At 41.5% G+C, this 23,417-nt stretch overlaps 1 protein-coding gene across 4 annotated transcripts in view; it reads right to left on the reverse strand.

Annotated features, from left to right (window-relative positions):
* DYNC1I1 (dynein cytoplasmic 1 intermediate chain 1) overlaps positions 1-23,417 on the reverse strand; it is a 265,154-nt gene that overhangs the window by 96,339 nt on the left and 145,398 nt on the right. For all 4 annotated transcript variants that reach the window (XM_008686272.2, XM_008686271.2, XM_040644258.1 and 1 more), the window contains 4 exons: positions 22,241-22,330; positions 15,629-15,791; positions 13,535-13,634; positions 4,718-4,843 (listed from right to left, as the gene is read on the reverse strand). In XM_008686272.2, coding sequence (XP_008684494.1) covers positions 4,718-4,843; positions 13,535-13,634; positions 15,629-15,791; positions 22,241-22,330 — 479 coding nt within the window. The remainder of the gene's footprint in view (positions 1-4,717; positions 4,844-13,534; positions 13,635-15,628; positions 15,792-22,240; positions 22,331-23,417) is intronic.

A 23,417-nucleotide genomic window follows, 5' to 3' on the forward strand; every position in this document is an offset into this window, starting at 1 on the left:
GGAGCCATGGATATGATCTGGCTTTTATCCTAAATTCATAGATATCCACTATAGCAAGGTGTATCCCTATCCCAAAAGAAATGGTACCCTCCAATTCACATTCTTCTCGTGTCATGTCCAACGTGGTCTTGAGCTCTTTCCTTCTGATCATTCCCCACGGAGGCGAGTGCATGTGCAAACTAAGGAGGCGAGCCCGTGTCTGGGGGTGGGGGTGGGGAAGTGGGAAGGGGCAGGGGAGTTGGTTAGGAAATTTCCCAGTTTGAGTCAGGTAGGAGATCAGCATCAGAGAAATAAAGGCAAGAAACAGCACCCTAGTTTGGGCCAACGAGGAAAAGGGGACGTGTGGGGTAAGGAAGAAAAGTCCCACACTTTAAAATAAAGAGGCTGACGAGTTTTGTCAGCTTATCATCCCCTTTCTTCATCTCTCCTCTATATCTTGGTGGTTTCAACTATTACTGCATATTTAAATGACCTGGGCACTTTTACTTTAAAAAAAAAAAGATGTGTTTATTTGCTTGAGAGAGAGAGAGAGAGAGAGAGAGTGAGTGCGTGTGGGGGCAGAGGGTCAGAGAGAGAGAGAGAGAGTCAAGCAGACTCTGCGCTGAGTGCGGAGTCTGACAGGGGGTTCGATCTCATGACACTGAGATCATGCCTGAGCCAAAACCAAGGCGCTCAACCGACTGTACCACCGCAACCTGGGAGATTTTAAAAATGCTCAGGCTGGACCCCAGACCAGTGAAATTAGAATCTCTGCCCACAGAATGCAGGTGTCAATAGTTCTTCAAGCCATCTAGGTGGCTGCCACGATCAGCGAAGACGGAGAACACAGCTGTGCTCCATTTCTTCTCTAGTCACCGTCCCCTGTGCCGCACACCTAGAGTGTTACCTGGCTGAATCATCTGCTAATGCCGTATGACGCAACAGGCGCACTTTGGAGTAAAAAAGAGCTGACTTCAGACTTGGCTTTGCTATTCACTGACACCTGCCCTAGTTTCATGACGTCTCGGAAGCTGCAGCTTCTCGCCTGGGGGGTAACAGGGGTTATGACAATGAACGTAAAGAGTAGATCCTAATATACGTTAGTATCTTTTCTTTTCCATAAATTTAATGCCACAGACACATTCTCCACGTCCTCAAATTACTATTTTTTTCTCACCTCTTAGGAAAGCTCCCATTCATTTAAAGTCTAATACTTTCAGAGTTGATCTTTCTAGGTCTATTTGCTTACTAGCCAAAAGTAATCAGGAGTTAGACTTCAGGAGTTATTACAGATACCGGTTTCCTGGATTGCTCTGAGGTGAAATTCAGGTACGGTGGTTAATTTTATGTGTCAACTTGGCTAGGCTATGCTACCTGGGCTTTTGGTCAAATACAAGCCTAAATGTGGGTGTGAAGGTATTTTTTAAATGCCATTTACATTGAAACCAGGAGACTTTGAGTAAAGTAGATTATGCTCCATAATGTGGGTGGGGCTCATCCAATCAGTTTGCCTTAGAGCAAAGACCAGTTTCCTGAAGAAGTATCAATTCTAGATCTCTGTCTCTGTGTCTGTCTCTGTCTGTCTATCTATCTTTCTCCTATTGATTCTGTTTCTCTGGAGAAGTTTGACTAATACACCAAGGATCCTCAGAAGGGCTTTGTAATGACTTCTGCTATGCCCATTTCTTCCTTTTCCTCCTCTCAGGAGAGGGATCAAAGCTCTTTTTCTTTCACCTTTCTGAAGCTGGTGATACATTCTATCCCCTACACGTAGGTCAATTTAAGAGAAATAATTAAATAACAGAAATGAAGTACTGTAGTGGTATTCAGCATTTAGGTTTTCCTAAGATTTTATAAATGTGGCTTTCACGGAGTATGAAGGGTCATTTATATGAACTATTTACCATTTCTATCTGAGTAGCACAACCATGATTCTCAGTGTCTTTAAATGTGTGTGGTTAAGTTCTGCAGCTTTTCTTTGATGCCCAGAATATCAGAGTCTTCACATGTTTTGCACATGTTATTTAATCAAACCCAAAGTTTAAAAGTATTAGAATCCTCACTACCCTATGATCCAGCCATTGCAATACTGGGTATTTACCCCAAAGATACAGACGTAGTGAAGAGAAGGGCCATATGCAACCCAATGTTCATAGCAGCCTTGTCCACAATAGCCAAAGCGTGGAAGGAACCGAGATGCCCTTCAACAGGTGACTGGATTAAGAAGTTGTGGTCCATATATACAATGGAATATTACTCAGCTATCAGAAAGAATGAGTTCTCAACATTTGCTGCAACATGGACGGCACTGGAGGAGATAATGCTAAGTGAAATAAGTCAAGCAGAGAAAGAAAATTATCATATGATTTCTCTCATCTATGGAACATAAGAACTAGGATGATTGGTAGGGGAAGAAAGGGATAAAGAAAGGGGGGGTAATCAGAAGGGGGAATGAAACATGAGAGACTATGGACTCTGGGAAACAAACTGAGGGCTTCAGAGGGGAGGGGGGTGGGGGAATGGGATAGGCTGGTGATGGGTAGTAAGGAGGGCACGTATTGCATCGTGCACTGGGTGTTATACGCAACTAATGAATCATCAAACTTTACATAAAAAACCAGGGATGTACTATATGGTGACTAACATATATAATAAAAAAATATTATTATAAAAAAATAAAATAAAGTTGTGTGATGAAAATAAAAAAAAAAAAAAGAATCCTCACTTTTCTCCCAGTGAGAATGCGAGGCCGAGTTTAGAACCCCCACCTGCTTCTGGTCACCAGAAGTGAAGGTAATAGTAGGGACTTGAGGGATGCGGAGATACTTTAGTCAGCGTCTTTTGGGTGGATACTGAGTGTACTTCTGACTTGACTTTCTTTCTTCCTTCCTTCCTTCCTTCTTTCCTTTCTTCTTCTTCCCTTTCTCCCTTCCCCCTCCCTCCCTCCCTCCTTCCTTCCCTCCTTCTCTCCCTCCCTCCTTCCCTCTTTCTCTCCTTCTCTCTCTCTCTTTCTTGAAATCAGGAGATAGTTTTCTCCTAAAATACATATACTGGATCATTTAAGGGAGAAACTAATTATGAAATTAAATGTGTTGGTGAAATTTTCAGTAAATGATCCCAAAGCTACCAGGACAGGAAAGAGAAGATGCTCCTTTCAATCAATACTGGTATTAACCATTGTGTGACAATATAGGTAATTTTAAAATTCCAGTAAATTCCAAAGACCTTGGAAGTCTGCTTCTTCATTCAGCATCATTAGGCGCCTATTGACCTGTTTACTATGCAATGCTGTGAATATTAAGCATTTTACCAAATTGTTATGGTCACAGGCTACTGATAGTTAATATAATTTAGAAAATTAATTGTGATAAACACATGCATTGACCAAAACAATAAAATGTTAACCTCTTCTAATTTTATAAATCAAGATGTGCTTTTTGTAATATCGAAATAGTTTAGGTGGCCCTGTTTTTCAAAAATGTGCTTCTGCTTATCCCACAACGCTTTTAGTATTTTCCTGGTAATTTGGCAAACCTCTTAAAGCTGAACAAAATGAGGATTTTGTGCTTCTCTGTTTACAGAAAGAGCATATCAAACTGACAAATTTGATAATCTTAAAAAAAAAAGAAAGAAAAAACTCTTATTTCAAAGGTTCAAAAAATAAAGGTTATTTACTATGCAGACCTAGATTTCTTGTTGTTTTTAAGATAGTAAATTAGAAAAACATGGCCAGAGTTAGAGGTTACTCAATCAGGTTGAAGCTGGGACTTTTCTTCCAGCAGCTGCTGTTCCCCGAATTATATCTGATAATGTCCTAAAGTCTAAACATATTTTAGTTCAAAATGATACTCGGCTCTTAGATATAAAATGTCACTAGGCTTCCAAATATCAACAGGTCTAGCCACCGTCTTCAGCCAATGCATGTGTATTCGGAGTAATCTGCCACTCCACCTCTGAATCGTAATGTTTGAGGAACTGAAACTTTGAGCTGGAATGTTTGTTTTGCATTTTCCTATGCATAATCACAGGATAGGGACATTAATAAAGGGGTTGGTGTATTGGCCACTGCTGAGGCCTATTATTTAGGCACAGCCATGGCAACAGAGCAAAGCTGAATGTGTACAAGTGTAAAATGCATTTCAGCCTGTATTATGTTGGATAGAAAAGAAGACAAATGTGTCAAGAGACACGTGGAGTAAAATACCCAAAACTGTTTAAAATGATCTTCACACTTGCAAACTGAAAACAGCATCTATATTTCTCAACAATTCAGAAAAGATTCATGATAAGTATTCGCCTACACCAGCTACGAAAGCAAGATGGCACCCGTAAACTTGGCAATGTTCCACTGAACTCCATCTCAGAGAGGGGAGGAAGCTGGAAACGGTAGTGCTCTGAGGATGTCCACGTGGGTGGGCGAGCATATGTTGCTGCGAAGCAGAGGAAGTGGTACACCAGGATTTCTTCACAAGTGCGAGGTCTTTATAAACTCATCCTCGGGGAGGCTGCTTTAAATAGAAAATGACACACAGCCCCCCACTGGGCTTTCTAACCGTTTGGAGAGAGTTGCCACTTTCCCCAAACATTAGGTTACTGTGGGGGAATTTTCCAAAATCGTCAACAATTCCATTTTTAACCTCGGCTCTTCCTCTCCACACAAGACAGAGAGATGCAGGCAGCATGAACTATATTTGGTCTAGTAGGAGACCTAAGTTATTTTTACTCTGTTGACTCCTACCTGACAGTGGAAGACGTACTCTGGTGTGGTTTTCTTAAACTTCATGTTCCAAACCAAGGCCACGCCATCTGGTTCATGGGGAGCGTCCTCGTTGTTGTTGTAGGAAGCGACCATCAGCTCAGGGTACTGGATGGAAGAGGTCACAAGGATGAATTATGTCAAGTTGCTGACACAAAGAAAACGTCCTTATTCCTACAGACAGATGCTCTATGACATCATTTAAATGGTACTTTCTTTTGAAGTTGTGGCATCCTTAATACCAACTACAGCTTCAACCTATGCAATCTGGTTTCTGCTTCCAATGTTCCACTGGGCTTGCCAGCGTCCCCAGTAACTACCATAAGCGCACATTACTGGACCTCTCTGCATTATCTGACGTTTGGCCTTACTCTCTTCTTTTCTCCTATACTGGCTTCCATTATACCTGTCTCTCCTGATTCTCTTCCTGACCATTCTTTTCAGTCCCTATATTCTGGGGTGGGGGGTGGGGTGGTGGTGGGCTGTATTCTGACCCTTTTTTTGGTCTCTGTCCATACATTCTCCCTGGGTGATCTCATCCACTCCAATGGCTTTAAAACGCTTTAATATGCTGACAATGTCCAAATCTATATCTCTAGGCTTGATGTCTCTCTCAGCTGCAGACCTTTTGCATACTGGAGATTTCTCTGAGCGGTCCATAGACACAACAGCTCAATGCATTAAAAAATGAGCTTCTGGGGCGCCTGGGTGGCACAGCGGTTAAGTGTCTGCCTTCAGCTCAGGGCGTGATCCCGGCGTTCTGGGATCGAGTCCCACATCAGGCTCCTCCGTTGTGAGCCTGCTTCTTCCTCTCCCACTCCCCCTGCTTGTGTTCCCTCTCTCGCTGGCTGTCTCTCTCTCTGTCAAATAAATAAATAAAATCTTTAAAAAAAAAAATAAAAAATAAAAAAATAAAAATAAAAAATGAGCTTCTAATGAATCATCGAACTTTACATCAGAAACCAGGGATGTACTGTATGGTGACTAACATATATAATAAAAAAACATTAAAATAAAAAAAATTTAAAAAAATAAAATGGAAAAAAAATGAGCTTCTTGCCTTCTATAAAAACCTCTTGCTCTTCTAATGTTCCCTTTTTGGGGTGCCTTTCACTAACATTCACCTACCTGCCCAACCCAGACACTCCACATTCATTTTTACTCCTTTCTCTTTCTTATCCCCATGTAAGGTGTTATACTCCTGCCTCAATACCTTTCAAATGCATATTTCTTTCCATCCTTATGGTGAGGGTATCCTGAAGTAATTTCTCTTCTGAAGTAAGGCAAGAGCTTCCTGAATGGCTTCCTGCTGCCAGGCTTGCCAGGCCCACCCCTCCCCTACTCCGCTCTCTATCCTTCGTCAATGTGACTTTACAAAACACGTATTTGGCTAAGTCACTCCTCTGCTCAAAATACTTTAACAGCTCGTCCTTATTTTCAAGATCAAACCCAGGTCACATAGGGTCCTTCATGATCTGTCATTGTCTAGCTCCTCTGCTTAATCTCTTCCCAGCCGCCCTCCCTCCTCTTCCCCCACACCCTGAGCCCAGCCTCAGGAGCTAGTTCTGAGGCTCGTAGGGACAGCCTCTGTGCCCAGGAGTTTGATACTCACTCTTATTGCAATGCCTCTTCTGTGTTGTTTCTAACAGTAACTCATGCATCAAATCCTCCACATAATCCCAACACCCCTCCTTCCCTCTCATAGGCTCCCTTAGCATTACGTGTGTTCCTCCATTAAAACCCTTGTCAAATTGTGCTACGGCTTTTGTTTCCCACCTATGTCTCTTACTGGTCTGTAAGCTCGCTCTGAGCATAGAGACTTACTTTTATTAACTTCTAAATCTAGTGTCTTATAACTCCTAGCACACAATCAACTGCGTCAAAATCTGTTGAAGTACAAATGGTCTTTTTTATTTTAGTGACTCTGCACTCAGTAGAAAGACCTTAGATTTAATCCTTTGTTGTCAAATAATGCCAACAATTAAAGGCGTAAGTGCAAGAACCACAACCAGTAAAATAATAAGGACTCTAAAGTGAATAGAAAGACCTACTTACCCTGTGTGAACTCTGTGCTGGGTGTGTAATTAAACAAACTGGGGAGGAATCTTGTGTGGGGTATTTATGAGTTAGAATGCATTTCATGAAAATGCCATTCCTACCTGGCATTCCCATAAGGCAGCCCTGTTAAAAACACCATCAGGATTATAGCAGATCATATCACTCTTTGTTCATAGATGACTTAATTTTTCCCTTCCTTTTCACTATGCTATATACATATTTAACAGAAGATGGCCCTTATAAATGGAAACATCAACTTTTTTTCTATAAAAAATGATTAAACCTGAGTTCTGTAGGTGGCTTTATCCATTTATTCTGCAGTCTCAACTTAAGAAAGCTGCGGGGAATTACAACTTGCTGGTTGATGCAGAGGAAGTATAATCCTACAACAAGACACATGTATGCGGCCACCAGGGGAAGTAACCATTCTTTTTTTTTTTTTTAAAGATTTTATTTATTTATTTGACAGAGATAGAGACAGCCAGCGAGAGAGGGAACACAAGCAGGGGGAGTGGGAGAGGAAGAAGCAGGCTCATAGCGGAGGAGCCTGATGTGGGGCTCGATCCCATAATGCCGGGATCACGCCCTGAGCCGAAGGCAGACGCTTAACAACTGCGCCACCCAGGCGCCCCAAGTAATCATTCTTTATTAGAAAACACTCCTCACTGGCTGAATCAAAAGCCCATTAGGAAAGGCCTTTGATTCAAAGCCCATTCAAAGAAACTAATATCCAGATAAACACAGAAGTCTCCAGACTGTCCATCTAAAGTTTATGTCACATGTGAAAGGCAACTCTATAAACATCAACACCATGACCATAGTGGCCAATGAGCAGCCAGATGTGTCCGGAATAATATCCCACAGCTTCACATCTGGGTCTCATCGTTGGCTCCCACTTGTAGCTTTTCTTTTTTCCATTAAAAAAATAGTTGAAATTATTTGGCTTTAAAACCCCTTTTGAAAATAGGGAGAGTTTTAGTAAAATACCAGGGAAATGCCTTTGGTGTAATTTCTGTAACTGGCATCATAAATCCTGAAGATACTGATTTAACTCCTATCTCACGCAAGTTTTTCTGACTTCGAAGTCTCCCCTTCTATGTCTTTTTCTACTGTGTGTTTGAATGTGACTAGTCATATTTCCTTACTCTCAAGTGAAAAGTAAATCTCTGAACAATTATTTAAATCTTGAATATTAAAATTGTGACTTTTAAAGGGAATGTGAACAGTTATGAAGTTTATAATTACTCATCAGGTTGGATTATCCAACTTTTAACCTCAGAGAATTGTACCTGAAAATCACCAGATCTGCTCTCAAGCTGTTTGTTCTTACAGAGAAATAAAATCGGATGTCCATCAGAGAGGAAGGAACCAATATGTTTTTATTCCCTGTTATGTGCCTGACACTGAGCGGGGTGCTACATTAACTCATTTGGTCCTTGCAATCCTCTAAAGTAGAAGTGGTTTTCCCATTTCTACAGACAAAGAAGCCAAGGGTCTCAGGGTGAGTAACTTGTTCTGCGTTATGTTGCTAATAAACAAAGAAGTGAGAGCATTACTTGAAGTCTGTTTGACTTCAAAGGTCATGACCTTTCCAGTCCACTGTGGCACGTGTCCAGTGCCTCCGATGCATATGTAAGGCATTGTGCCAGGTGAAATGTGGGACAAGAATGTCAACAATAATGTGCTTTGCTCTCTAGGAACTCACCCTTAAGCAGAGGCAGGTAAGGCCCGGGTATGAATAACTATAATGCAAACATAAAGGCAGGACATGATATGTGCTAAGGTGGAAATGTAAACAAGGTTCCTTAGAAGTACAGAGGAGAAAAGAAGCACCTTAGCTGGGGTGGGATGTGGCAGGAAAAGAAACTGGAAAGGACTTCTAAGAAGAAATGAGACATGCTTTGGGCCTTGTCAGGCAGTAGGTTATTAGGAGAGAAGAGAGTGGAGAATATGGACAAGGGTACAAATAGGAGTGCTGGAGACTTCTCTTGGTTATCTGGCTGGTTCACAGTGATTCTCCCATCTTTGGAGATTACCTCAATACACAGGTATCTAACTTTCCAGGGACAATTAGTTCACTGTGGGGTTGATACGTGACCTGAAGCAAATCACATTCTCCGAACTGGCTATTGTCCATTGTGAACTGAGACAGTCTGTGGGCTGGCAAATGAGTCCAGTTATGACAGCATCCTACTGGTGAGGTCCCTCAAGCAGCCCAGATGTGGGACTCTTCCTGAGTCCCCGTTCTTCATCTTTTCCGTGGCTCCCCTAAGTGCACTAGCGCCTCTACGATACATCCCCTTTTTTGCTCACGCTAGCCAGAGGGAAAGTTTTCTTAACTAATGCAGTGTAGGGCATGTTCAGGGGATGTCAGCTGGTAGCATTTGGCCGGGAGGCAGGTTATATGAAGCTGTAAACAAGAAGAAAGGGCTGGAAATGCCTCTGGGGACAGTAGGAGTTCCATTCAGCAACCATTAATACTACTGCTACTACTGCTTTCACCATGATGTCATATTTACTGGGCACTTTCTGTGTACGAGACGCTTTTTAAGTCCTACTGCCAAACACATTAACTCATATAATACAATAAGCATGTGAGCTAGGTATTATTATCATCATTTTATGAATGACGAAGCTGAAGAAAAGAGAAGCCAGGCAACTTGCCCAAGGTGACAGTGAGAGTTTATAAGTAATCTTTACAAATATTACTCTGGTCAAAATACTTATGATGACTCAACAGTATAGAGATTGGAGGTAGAAAGACCAATTATGAAGCCATCTCCTCATAGAAGCAAGAAGTAGAGGGCGTGGCATAAAGTCAGGGTCAAATCCACATTAGTGGACTTGAATTGGTGTCCGCGGGAGTCTTCTTACTACTGGAAATTAGATCAGATTTGGAAACTAAATGAACTATCAATGATGACTTAGCTCTGTACCTTGGGTGACTGCAAGGTTGGAGGATGCAGTTTCCATGTGAGAGGAGTCTAGACGGTCGGTAAGGTCATGAGTGCGGTTTTGTGCAGGTCTGGGAAAGCTGTCATGTGCTATGTGGATAGTATTATTGACTCACTCTGTTAAACAATGTCAATGAATGACAAAGCTGACATAATACCCGAGTGCCTCAGTTTCTCCCAGGGAACAGCATTTGGTGGATATTTGGCAAATATTGCAAAGTTAAAGTGTTCTTACTTGAGAAGCCCAGAAGACCAAAGCAAAGCTATGCAGAAACCTTAGTTTCTTCCTTTTTCTCCCCTCTGTTCCGCTCATGTAGACACCCTCGACACACATGCCACTCCAAGACTCCAAGACTGTGTCTCTCTCCTTCTTTTCTTTTTTAATATTATTGAATCACAGCCTGATCCTTTGAACCCCATAAAAGTGTTATGATGTAGGAGCTGAAGGTTCCAATTCCTTTTTCTTTTTTTCTTTCTTTAGTAGTCTCCAAGACCAATGTGGGGCTTGAACTCACAACCCCGAGAGCAAGAGCCATATGCTCAACTGACAGAGGCACCCAGCTGCCCCTCCAATTCCTTTTGCTCGGGCTCCATATAAAATGCGCTTTTCGGAACTGCAAGCCTCTTTCCTCCAGCGTAGGTGAGGTTACTCAAAAGTGGTGAAAAGGAACCACGGTCTCTCCATGGCAGAGTTTCCGCCCTTTACAGTTTCAGTTCTTGCACAAAACAAAACCAAACAAACCCCCCCAAAACAACAAAAAACAAAACAAAACAAAACAAATGAACCAGAACCCTATGTGGAAACAAATCCATCCATGGTCCATATGGCCCTCATACACTGTGGCCAGGCAGGGACCGGCCCCACTGCGGCCCTGCCAACCCCTCAGGGAGCTTCATCAACTGTGACCCGGAACACAGGAGAAGTTGCCTTTGAGAAATGTGTCAGATAAGGTTCCTGTGTAATTTCCAGACTCTGAACAAGTGAACAAGCCGAGCCAAGTGTTTCCTCAGGCTTGGATCTAATTTCTGTGCGTACACCCGAGCACGCTCACAGACCACCCACACACTGGCGGGAAGCGGCTGGGCCAGCCCTCTTGTATTAGTCTCTGCGTGATCAGGCACTGCGTGCTCTGTTGTTTGAATGTAAAAGGAGGTTCCAGAGGAGAGAACACTGGCCCACTTGGTGGCTGATGACAGTCCGGTTGCGAGGGATTACCCTCCTCTTCAGTTCTCCTGTACTCCAGTAGGATTACATGGGGCTCTTCACGTCATCCTTTTTACAGCTCTGCCTAGAACACGCTCTTCTCCTCGCCAGTGCTCTAAATCCCAGTGTTTCAGAGACAGATCCCGACCTCCACTGACCTCTGAAAGCTCGTGCCTTCTGCCCCCTACCATTCGGCACTTATAACCTCTCTTGGTTCAGATTCATAAGTCTTTCGTGAGAGGCAGTGGTAAAGAGAATATGCTCTGAAGTGCCAGAGACTTGAGTTCAGGGGCGCCTGGGTGGCTCAGACGGTTAAGCATCTGCTTTAGGCTCAGGTCATGATCCCAGCGTCCTGGGATCAAGGCCCACATCGACTGCTAGCTCAGCGGGGAGTCTGCTTCTCCCTCTCCCTCCGCCTCGCCCTCTGCTCATGCTCTCTCTCTCTCTCTGTATCTGTCACAAATAAATAAATAAAATCCTTTAAAAAAAGACTTGAGTTCAAATACCCACACTACCATACCCTAGCTGAGCGATTTTTTTTAAATATTTTTTTTATCATATTATGTTAGTCACCATACAGTACATCCCTGGTTTTTGATGTAAAGTTCGATGATTCATTAGTTGCGTATAACACCCAGTGCACCATGCAATACGTGCCCTCCTTACTACCCATCACCAGCCTATCCCATTCCCCCACCCTCTTCCTCTCTGAGGCCCTCAGTTTGTTTCTCAGAGTCCATAGTCTCTCATGCTTCATTCCCCCTTCTGATTACCCCCCTTCTTTATCCCTTTCTTCTCCTACCGATCTTCCTAGTTCTTATGTTCCATAGATGAGAGAAACCATATGTTAATTGTCTTTCTCTGCTTGACTTATTTCGCTTAGCATTATCTCCTCCAGTCCCGTCCATGTTGCAGCAAATGTTGAGAAATCGTTCTTTTTGATAGCTGAATAATATTCCATTGTATATATGGACCACAACTTCTTAATCCAGTCATCTTTTGAAGGGCATCTCGGCTCCTTCCACGATTTAGCTATTGTGGACAGAGCTGCTATGAACATTGGGGTGCATATGGCCCTTCTCTTCACTACGTCTGTATCTGAGCGATTTTTAACAAGTTACTTAGCTTCTCTGAGGTTCAGTTTCCTTAACTGCACAATGGGGATAGTAGTGGTTGCCACCTCCTCTGAGTTATGAGACTGAAAGAAGATGTCTTCAGAGCAGTTGGCACAGTGCTTAGCACATAAGAAACACAAATTAAAAGCTAGCCATGATTATTGTTCCCCATAAGAACATACACCGCAACAAAGCAAGAACTATGCTCCATGTAAATGTCCAGAATTTATCATTCCTATTTTCCTCATTGCTGTTGTGTCATTGTCATTGCAGGAAGGAACATAGCATGGCTGTTATGAATGTGGACTCGGAGATCAGACCACCTGGGTTCAAACTCTGGCCAACAACACAGCTAGGCTGTATGCTTTTGTGCACATTACATAGCTGCTCGGTGCTGGGTAATCTGTCAAGCAGTGGAGTTGGCTCTTAAGCAAGATGACTTTTGGTAAATTTGCCTACTTTCACTCTGAAAATACCTCACTAAGGAGTATAAACTTCTTTTCTTAGAGGCAACAAGGAGTTTTAACCCAGGGAGTGGAGTGATCAGATTTGCATTTTAGAAAGATTATTTGGCTAGGTGTCCAGAAGGAACACCACAGAAGAGCAAGCATGGATATAGGAAGACCAGTGAGAAGTTTAGCAATACTATAGGTGTAAGATGATAAATATATGAGCGGAGAAATGGACAGTCTTGGTGGCAGTCTGGGTCTGGGAGATGAGTGGGAGAAGGTTGCTAATGTTGATGATGAAAGTTCTGCATTAGGCCCTTGGGTATACTGTGGTATCTTTAACTTAGGATGCAGTAGGAAAAAAAATTCGGGTATGTGAAAATTATGAATTAGTGATTCCAGATTCTATGAGGCAGCTGAGTGGATCTGTCTGGTGTGCAAAGTGGAATTTGGGAGGGCGGTGGGTAGGTGATATAAATAGGCTGCCACGTGGTGGCTGAATCCATGGAAGTTCCACAAAGAGCATGTCGGGAGGAAGAGTAGAGGTTGAGGGCACAACCACAGGGACCACAGCGGTGGAAGAGAAAAAAGAAATTTTGGAGAAGTGTGAGAACGAGCAGAGAGTGGAGCTGTGGAATTCAATGAAGGATACTGTTTTCAGAATATGAGGACGTCAGCTAGGCTAGATGACAAAGACGTCAGGGCAGATGAAGTCTTCAAAACAGCCAAGGATTTGATGCGTGGGGAATCACTGGTGACCTCCATGACAGGAATTTTACAAACAGGATGGCCTGCTCCTTGTCTGGTGCCTAGCACATGGTGAGTACTCAGTGCTTATGAATAACAGCATGCAAAATTTAAACTGAAAGCTCAGTAAACTGAGAAAGAAAACCAAAAAGCATAGAATAAAATTGTAGGCTAGTAGACCCATCTAAAGTAGTGGAGAAAAACTCTCATTTTTAAATATAAATGCCGTGAGAACACAGCCCAGTTTGTCCCACCCCAGCAACAATTCTTACCTGGAGAGACCAGTCCATACAAGTGACTACTCGATGCTTGGACCAATGCTCGTCGTAGAACTGACGGTTGAAAGAAAGGTTGGCTCCAGCCTGGACATCCCTAGGAGGGTTCAAACATCACAGACAAATACGATGCTTCAGAATGGGGCTTTATCTCTGCTGCTCATTTTGAAATAATGAGATGGCCAGAGCATGGCACGCAACACTTCCTGAGGCCAAGGCTTCAGTTTAGATAGTAAACGCCGATCATAAATAAATGAACTAATGGGGGTCTTCTTTATGAGAAGCTCTCCCTAACCTCACCCAGGAAAGCTTTCCATGTGTTACTCCCACATGGGGATGAAATGTCAAGTAATTTTCAGGTTTTCATCTTGACCAGTCCCTTCAGCATTCTCTTCCACCTAATAAGTTCTATCTTGAAGCAGAGTTCCGTAGAAATCTCCCAGCTATCAAGGGAGCACTGCCTACCTGGAGATTCTTTGATATCATATCACTATCAACTTATCTAGCCTTAGACCAGAGATGATACGCATGTTTCTATTTACCTATAATTTCTGGTTCACTGTCGTGTTGCCTGCCTGCTCAACAGCAAGTGATAAGTTGTACCATGAGTCAGGCATAGGGCAGAGTGAGGGATTCACCACACGCATCAGATACTTAACATAGACCAAAACAGCATCTGGGGCTACGAAAACACTGGGGCCAGTGTCTACTTGGCTGATACTCAACTGGCCACAAACCCTCCTTTGAAGAACTCTGCACTGCTCACGCATTTGCTCCATGAGGCTGGGTGCAAACTGAGTAACGCTCGCTCTGCGCCAGCAGCTTTGGGATCTGCATAAAAAGCTGCCTACATTTCTTGGGTTTCAGTTCAGGAATTCCTCCACTTTCACCTTTCTTCTGTTCATTTGCTTCATCCCACTGACTTGCACCCTGTATCAGTCGCCTTGTACGGCTCTTGTTCAGATGGTGACTTGGCTCCAGACTATTTACTTGGGCTCCGATCAGCTCACTTGGGACTTTTTCCCCCTATTAACTCTTCCTCCAATCTGCCACTGCAAACTCAGGCAAGAGGTACACACACCCAAGGAACTGCCAAGCACCCAGAGGGAAATGACCCAGAAAATCGACTGAGCCATAGACTACTGGCTTTTTCAAGCATCTCATAACATGTATATTCAAAATATTATTGTCTCTTCAACATAGTCTAATGGTGCTGCCAACTGGTTAGAACGTTTTCAGAACCCCCTTTTGAAACTGCTTTTGGAGCCTCTGTTCCGTTCCCTTGAGCACCCTCATTGATAATACATTGTCCTTTGAGAATTGTATTTGAATTTTAGAAATAGTAAAAAGTCAAGTCTGATGAATAAGGCAGGTGATCTCACCTTTTCATATCCTTCTTGGCCAAAAGGAACCTGCGGCTATAAACTGGCTATATTTACTTCTTACAAAGCTCACAACGTACCTCCTAGTGTCCCAATGATGCGGGACTGCCCCCGCCTTTTACAATACACATGTTACTGTCTCAGCGAAAGTCACTGGGGGTCATTGACTTTTATTGATTAGTTTTTGTTTTATCTTTAAATATATCCCTGCACATGAGTGTCCTACAAGACATATACACATATGTTCATGGTGTCAAAAAGAGGAGAAGGGTTGCAGTCTCTGCGAGCTGTTCCCCACATCAGTGAAGGGGGTCCCATATCTCCTGTTTATTTTGTTCAGCTTCCTGTTTGCTTAGACATCAAAAATAGATCCACTGGATAGAACACAAATCTCCTTTGCTGCTTATAGGAATGTTTTCTCAGAGGACAATGTACGTGACTCTGCCAGTCTCTATCACCTGGACTGTTCCCCAGATATCAAGTTCAAAAGCATTTCACGGAAGCACATGATAATTACAGGGAAACACTAAGCCAGAAGTTATAACCAAAGCCCTTAGTCAAAGCCGTTCAGCAAGATCCACCCTGGAATTTCATCCTCCTCTGATTTGTTTGGTTTGGGATTTGCCTAGTCAATACATAAGTGCATTTAGAATCAACCATAATTTATTGCAGTGTTTTTGGATTTTTTTAATGCACACAAGAAACTAACCCATCTTTTTCCTCTAACTCTCGACCGCTGTAGTCAAAGAAGATGTCGGAGTCTTCTGCCAGCGCTCTTTCAATTACCCGGATCGTCCGATCAAAAAAGATGAGGAATTCCTCTGAATGAAGGATCTGCTGTTTTTCTTCCTCTGTCAGCTCTCGTGGAGGGGCTTTTTAAGTAAAAGAGATTGTTAGGAAAGAAGAAAAGGACAATTAACACATTTCAAGAGGAGTCCAACTCTTCAGAGAGACAACTTAGCAGAAGAGTGACCAGACGGCAAAATAAGGCACTGTCAGTACTGGTCTACGCGGCTCCTAAATCCGCACCGAAGGGTTGTGCCGGCGGCCTCCCCGCTAATTCTACAGAGAGATTTCATATCTGGACGGATTACTATTTCAAAGAGTACAAATGAAAATAAATTGGTGTTTTTTAGCAACCAGTTCTGAATGTTCCCTTCTTTCGAACTGAACTTGAAAAACAGCTCAAAGAGTACATAATAGAAACATGAATAAAACTATGTATATTGGATACCACTGAAAGCTGCAGATATGAAAGAACTCAGAGCTGTCTATAATATGATCTGGGTAGCATCTTTCCTCGCTCTCCTGGACACCTTCATTTTATTTGAGAGGGTTAGTTGGTAAGGCCGACTAGCTCTCATACAGGTTGTGCTCAAAACCTGAAACGGGTCCTTCCAAACCCGCTTTGCCCTGAGATATCTTCTGCTTTTAAACAAACACATGGAACAAATAAATGCTTCTATAAGACACCTCAAAATGTTTATGCCTTTCTTTTTCTAGCTTGATTAATCTTATTAAACTAAGTTTGAAGATACAAAATGAGGCAAAGAGAGATTAAGTAACTGGCAGTATGTCAGGGTGTCTGAAAGTCAGCTCACCTCGGAGTCCTGAGTAGGTTACATAGACTATCCCTTCAGAGGCAAGGCTTACATACAAGGATAGCGAAAGAATTATTACCAGCCTATCCCATTCCCACACCCCCTCCCCTCTGAAGCCCTCCATTTATTTCCCAGAATCCATAGTCTCTCATGGTTTATTCCCCCTTCTGATTACCCCCCCTTTCTTTGTATTAAGGAGGGCACGTATTGCATGGTGCACTGGGTGTTATACGCATGTAATGAATCATGGAACTTTACATCAAAAACTAGGGGGATGTACTGTATGGTGACTAACATAATATAATCAAAAAAATATTAAAAAAAAAAAAAAAGGATAGCGAAAGGATTAGGGACTCCCCCCAGACTGAGAAGCCCTCAAGCATAGAAACTGTCAGCTGAACCTTTGTGGTTCTTCAGGAGCCCAGTTCAACTCCCTTGCGGAGAGCATTCAGCAGACATTTGGTGGATTACTCTCTGGAGGATCAGAAGCTTCTGGAATGTAAGGGACAGGAGGACGGTACCGCATTGCAATCAGTGCTGGAGTCCCTAGTGGAGTCTCTCACTCACGGGCTTGGCCAAACACTTCTACAACCATCCCCATCACCATTTCTACCTGGCCACATGGTCAGCGGTAGCAGAAGGTCTGCTGTTATTTGTTTCACTTAACGGTATCGTGAAGCCATTGGCCCGCCAAATCTGCACTGTCAGGCGGCCTTGCTGCAGAGCCAAGGCAGTGGATCTCAAGCCTTTAATGTCCAAAATGTCTTCCGCCTTCCGACCTCCCCTTCCCTGCCCCAGCCCACGGTGCAGGGGGTGTGGAAGGACTCCAGAATCCGTATCTGTACAAGACTGGGGTTATGATAATGTGGTTGCTTCACACCTTGCACAATGCTCTCCGAGGTCATGTGATAACAAAACACGATTCATCTACTACGGCGGAAGATCGTCTCCCAAAACAGTTTGCCCCGTAGTTTACAGTAGCCCTGCACATAGTTAGAAATGGTCCTTTGCTGCCGCAGCCTCCAGAGCCCTACTTAATATGCCAGTGTGTCCTGGGGCTCTCCGGGAAGCTCTGGCGATACCTGCTGAGCGGGGGTGCCCACACACTAGACTGAGAATCGGTGAAAGTGCCAACGTGTACATGGAAATAACAAGGACTGTACAAAACCAACCCGGAATCCGGGACGGCCTCTGCCCTCAGCCAACCTGATTCTTTAATCAGCCAAAGCTCTCGGAGCAGCAGTTTTAGCTATAAAATGGGGTAATGATACCTAAACTTTAAGTCTCATGTAAGGGTTAAGGATAAATATACTGAGCAAATAGTTAAGTATTCAATAATTAGTAATTAAGTAATAATTAATTAGCCTACTTTCTAAAACTCTCATAAATGAGGCATTATAATTTATTCGCCCTTATGTAAGTTCAAGAAAACAGGTAACCAGGCAAAAGAAGAAGAAAAAAAAAACCCCTACAAAATGCTAGGTTCACTTTGGTTTGGTAGTACTGTTACATAAACAAGTTTCACCAAACGAGGACACCACGGGGCCAAGAAGAATGTCGTATTTTAAAAGCCTTATTCAGCTTTAGTTACTGCTGATGGATGACTTAAGACCCATCTGAAATTAAGCAGAGAAATAGGACTTTTTTCTCTATATTCTTTTTTAAAATGATATTTAAAAGATCTGTCCTACTCTCTGTTTATCTTTTTGAGTTACTTCTATTTCACCTGTATCTTTCCTTACAGGTCCATTACCTTGAATAAAAAATAGAATCTATGTCATTTTCTGTAATTTTTTCTTCCCTGTAGCTTATTGTCACTTTGATCTCGGCTTTCAAGACATACAACTTCTTCTCTAAGAGAAACATAAATGGCTGATCAAAGTGTATTTGCAGAGGCCAAGTTCAGGTAGGTGAAGCAGTAGCCTCTCCAGATATTATGTTTGACAAAACAATATTTGGCTTGAAATTAAATTGCTCCTGAAGCAAAACAAAGGATATATTTTATATTAAGCTTTGATGTCTAACAGGGATCAAATGACATGATTTGTTAGCACAAAATAACAAGATGCATGTGCAGACAATTTCTTTTTGAAAATCATAAACAATATTCAACTTAGGAATTAAACAGGGCCATAGTTACTTTTGATAAACCCCCAAACCTCCCATATTTAAAATCTTTAAATTGATAAGTGTTGTTACAATGCAATGAAAACAGTAGAGTATCCAGGAACCACAACCAAAAGCTGTATTCAGAGATAACACTTCTCCAGACACCATATTTCATGAAAGAAAACTGGGTGATTAATGGAATCCACAAGGTTCAAAATGCAAGCACGAACAATTAGAATCAGAGTTGTATTACTTCAGAGGAGACCCCAAATTCTCCCTGATCTGTCTGTTTCTGCAGCTTTTCCCTATCCCTGGCACCCAATGAGTTATTTTCAACATGTTCACTGCATAAAAAGGTGCGAATTAATTTAATAGCCAAATGCCTACCAGAGCAAAATGTAGGCATTGATAATCATTGATTTTTCTTTTTAAGTGAAGCAGAAAATGCTATTATTGCAGGTCTGTTGTTTGTTTTTGCAACACAAAACATGGAGTATTTCTGCCAAGAGCTAACAATATTTTATGCATGTAATATGGCCTTTAAAAAAAAAAAAGATTCCTTATGAAAAGTCAAATACACGGCTATAACTATCATATGATCCAAAGGGCAATTTTCATACTTGCCAAAATTTACCTGAACAGTTATATTTAGCTTGAATAACAACTATCAAGACAATGTACTAAATTCATGAAATCTGAAGTTTAGAAGATGGCCTAAGTCTATGACTTTGTGGTTGCAAGATTAAAATCTAGTATACATTTTATTTCAGGGTCTATTTTTTATTCTTTTTCATTATAGAAATATTAATTTCTCATTTCAAATATGAAAATACTTGTGTATGTGTCTCTATGATGATTCTACGTTATTTGCTGGGCTTTCTTGAGGTTTTTTTATTGAGTTAATAGTACTTTTCCAGTTTGTTGTTGTTGTTGTTTTACTCTATTTACTATATACTATATCTTTGGTTTCACGTTTTGATTTGTTTTTAAATACAAAATTCATTATGAAATTCACAAATTATATTGAGTATCTTACAATCTTTCCTTAAGGTCAAAAGCTATTTTAAAAATATTCATTTCAGAAATGTCTTGCCTTGTTTTCAATGATGCAGGTTTGAGTTTCGGTATAAAAGATTACATCTTTTAAATATTTTTCAAGACTATATGTAAAAGACAAAAAATAAAGAAGTAAACCCACGTAGCTTAAATCTTAAACCTGATTAAACAGGGACAGTGGCTCTTCTAGGAATTTTACAGTGAAATCATTTCATAAACAAGAGCAAGAAAACCAAACCAAACTAATAAAGAAGGATATCCTTCTCTGAAGTTAATGTGAGGTTTATGAGTTAATGTGCATTTGCAAGAGTTAGGTTTCCAATTCTGTTGTTCTAAATCTCTAAACATGAAGATACCAGAACACTCACACATAGAAGTTGCCTAAAATTTGATTAAAAGCTAACATGTACCTGCCGTTTTCCCTTCTCCATTGTGGAAAAAAGAGTGAAAACAGTAAAACATCTAAACCCTTATTTCTTGACCATTTAGTGCATTTTGATATCACCCAGGCAAAAATGTCAAAAGCTAGTGAGCACTGATTTTTTTTTTCCCATCTCCCGCTTTTTTTTTTTTAACTCCCAAAAAGGCCAGATTTCTCAAAAATGTGTTCCCTGGTTTGAAACTGTGTATGTCAAGTTTCAGCCCAGAGCAAATTTTTATGGCTGAGTAATAAATCCCTGAAACTCAAGGTTCATAAGGGAAGTGCTGACACAGCCTTAACTACTATGCAGCCGTGTGAATGGCGCCACGATTATATCTGCTAGAGATTCTTGAAAAAGTTTGCAAAATACTGTCTTACTTAAAAAAAAAAAAAAGCCAGAGAGAGTTTGATGCCAACATAAACATGCTTTTAACCCATTACGTGCTAATTTGCAGAAAAGCCATTAATAGAGAAAAAGGCACACGGTGCAACAGTACAGGAAATGTACTTCCAACTTCTTTTTGACTTTTAACAGGACTTTAATCAATTCCATGAAGCAAGAGCAACAGTTAAAATGAGAGGGTGTTTTTGCTTAGAACTTAAGAAGGGGGTTGCAATGCCTTGCCAGAGAAGACAATTTGGGGGTTGGGGTGGGGGGGCAGGAGGGAATCTGTGCCAAGACACACAAAAGAACCCGGGCTCCTTATCACCCAGAAGGGCTTAAGGATATTTTGCAAAAGGAAAATGCTTTTCTTTATTTATTTTAATAAATCCTGACTAATTTTGTCTCTTGCTACACCTGTGTTAATGATATTCCATTCACCAGCTTTAAAAAAAAAAAAGTTTTTAGAATTTTAGGCAAAATCTCTTCAATCAAATGCATTTAGAATCCCTCAGAAAACAATAATTCTTGTGCCTTCTGTGTATGCCACTGTTAAAGATCCTGAATCTACTCCCTGCCCTTAGTCGTAGCCCAGAACTTCACGGTAATCGAGATCACTTCGCGCCTGAGCAGGCTGAAAGAGTATATATGACCGATATGCACCCATTCCTGTAAAAGTCCCCATGACAACTATGTGCCACATACGATGCCAGAGCCACAGGCATCTTCAGAATTTAAAAATTAAGTGAGCTTCTAATTAGACTTGTGTTGATCTATATTTGGGACACTTAGCAGGGAATGTGGAAGAATCTTGTAAATCTATGCATACTTCGTCTGTCAGTAAGAATGACGATTTCAAAATTCTTTCATCTCCACGGGCTGAGAACCTCAAAGGGATACAAAATTAAATTTTTAGAGAATCAGCACCGGTAGCATTTCTTGTCTTCCCTTGTCTTTCTTCTTTTTGCTTTCTTGTTTTTGAGACCCAGTGCTACGACAGGATGACACCATCGTGGTGAAATGTACAGTCCTTGGAGTCAACTACAAATCCTGGATACGTATCATATCCTTGGATAAGTTTTTAAACCTCTCCCTTCCTGGTTCTTCATCTGTAAAGTAGGAATAATAATAGTATCTGCTTCAAAAGGATGTTTTGAGATGTAGATAATAATCTCTCTAAAGGGCTTAGGAGAGAGCCAAGTACACAGCAAGCCCTTAATAAATGCTCATCATTATTGTCACTGGAACATGGAAAGGTTATTCTTCCTACGAGCAGAGCCATGGAAGAATACTGTGAACAGTACAGTTAATAGTAAGGATCACTGTTAATGTTTCTGTGTGGATCACACGGATAAACTTCAGAATTTGTTAACAAAATAATTATAGCTGCTTCTTCCCTTTACTTTTATCATTGGGAATATTTGATGCAGTGTACCAGGTAACATGACCATGGATAACAACTATCTTATTTTCTCACTATTTAGTAACAATTTTACTGGAATTGTGGCTGGACTTATTGCTGGAATTGTGGATGGTTTCTATTTTATTTACTTCTATCAGTCAAAAAAATAAACGACTCTTGCTTTGGGGATTACAGTTTATGGTGCCAAATGTAACGTATTGAACACCCATAGAAAACCTTCTACATAGGGCGTGTGCGTTTAATTTCTACTTATCAGGATAGCCTCGTATGTTGGTACACGATAATAACAACAAACTGATGACGTATTTATCTCCTATACCGTACCATACCTTCCTTCGCCTCCTGTTTTTGGTCTTGATTTTCCAGTTCTGGATCGTGGCCAACTTTAGGTTCTACCATTTCCTCATCTTCCTCATCCTCTAGAAAAAAGAAAGAGAAAAATGCATTATTTTGTTTCCTTCAAATCAAAGCCTTTGGTTGATGGTGGGAGGTAGGGGCAAAGGGTAAAGTTCCAATCATTTAGGGCAACTTCTAAGTAAATCAGTCCTCAATGAATGCCCAAGATATATGTTCATGAATATATGAATAAATTATGTCCAAAAGGGGCCTCTTTGAAAGTCCCCCCGAGCTGCTGAGAAAAGCGCCCGAGTCAGCACCTGCTAACATCCATCTCCAGGCCCTCACCACATGGGATGTCTTGGAATTGCCTCTCTGACCTCTGAAGCTTCTTCAGAGATGACCCAGGAACAGATCTCAAAATGTTTCCACCTGCGGCACATTCTCCACAGGGAACACCTGCTGTACAGACGACTCATTTCCAATTTAATTCTCAGCAAATTAATTTGTTTTTGACCTACAGGAAAGGGTTAAATGCAGGGCTGACCCCGGGTCAAATGCCATTGGCAAGTAAACAACCAGGGGGTAGAGCCCCAAAAGTCACTGCCGTTGGCCTGGGAGAAAGCAACCAACCCCAAATGGCATTTACACATTCAGAGCAGCTCTTGCATTAATGTGAATTTAATGAGCACCAACAAATGGACCAGTCCGCTACCACGCCAGATGTTACGGTGCCCTTCCTGCCCTATGCAAATGTGTGCTCATTGTGTCTGCTCTCAACCTGCCTTTCTTAGAGGCCCCTTTCATTACAGAGCGCTTGAAACCATCAGTCACAATGCAGACGAGGTAGGAGAGAGTCAAGGTGTCACAAGAAAATCCAACATAGAGAAATAAAATGATATAAAAAATTAAAACTTGCTTTCACAGTTTTTTAAGTATATTATCTTCTCTCCTGAGTATTATATTCACTGGTGGTTATTGATTTCATTGGTTCAAATGGAATTTAAAAGAAATGAGTTCACTTACTCCCTGCCCATACATTCATTCATATATTCATTCATCCGTCAAATATTTACAGACTTTCTGTAAGATCTCAAGTGCTATAGATAGTCCCATTTCCATGATAATAAATCCTGAGATTTACATCAACTCAAAATTTCAGCACCACCA

The sequence above is a fragment of the Ursus maritimus genome, unplaced genomic scaffold (assembly GCF_017311325.1).
Source record: "Ursus maritimus isolate PB19 unplaced genomic scaffold, ASM1731132v1 scaffold_3, whole genome shotgun sequence".
In the NCBI taxonomy this organism is placed as follows: Eukaryota; Metazoa; Chordata; class Mammalia; order Carnivora; family Ursidae; genus Ursus; species Ursus maritimus.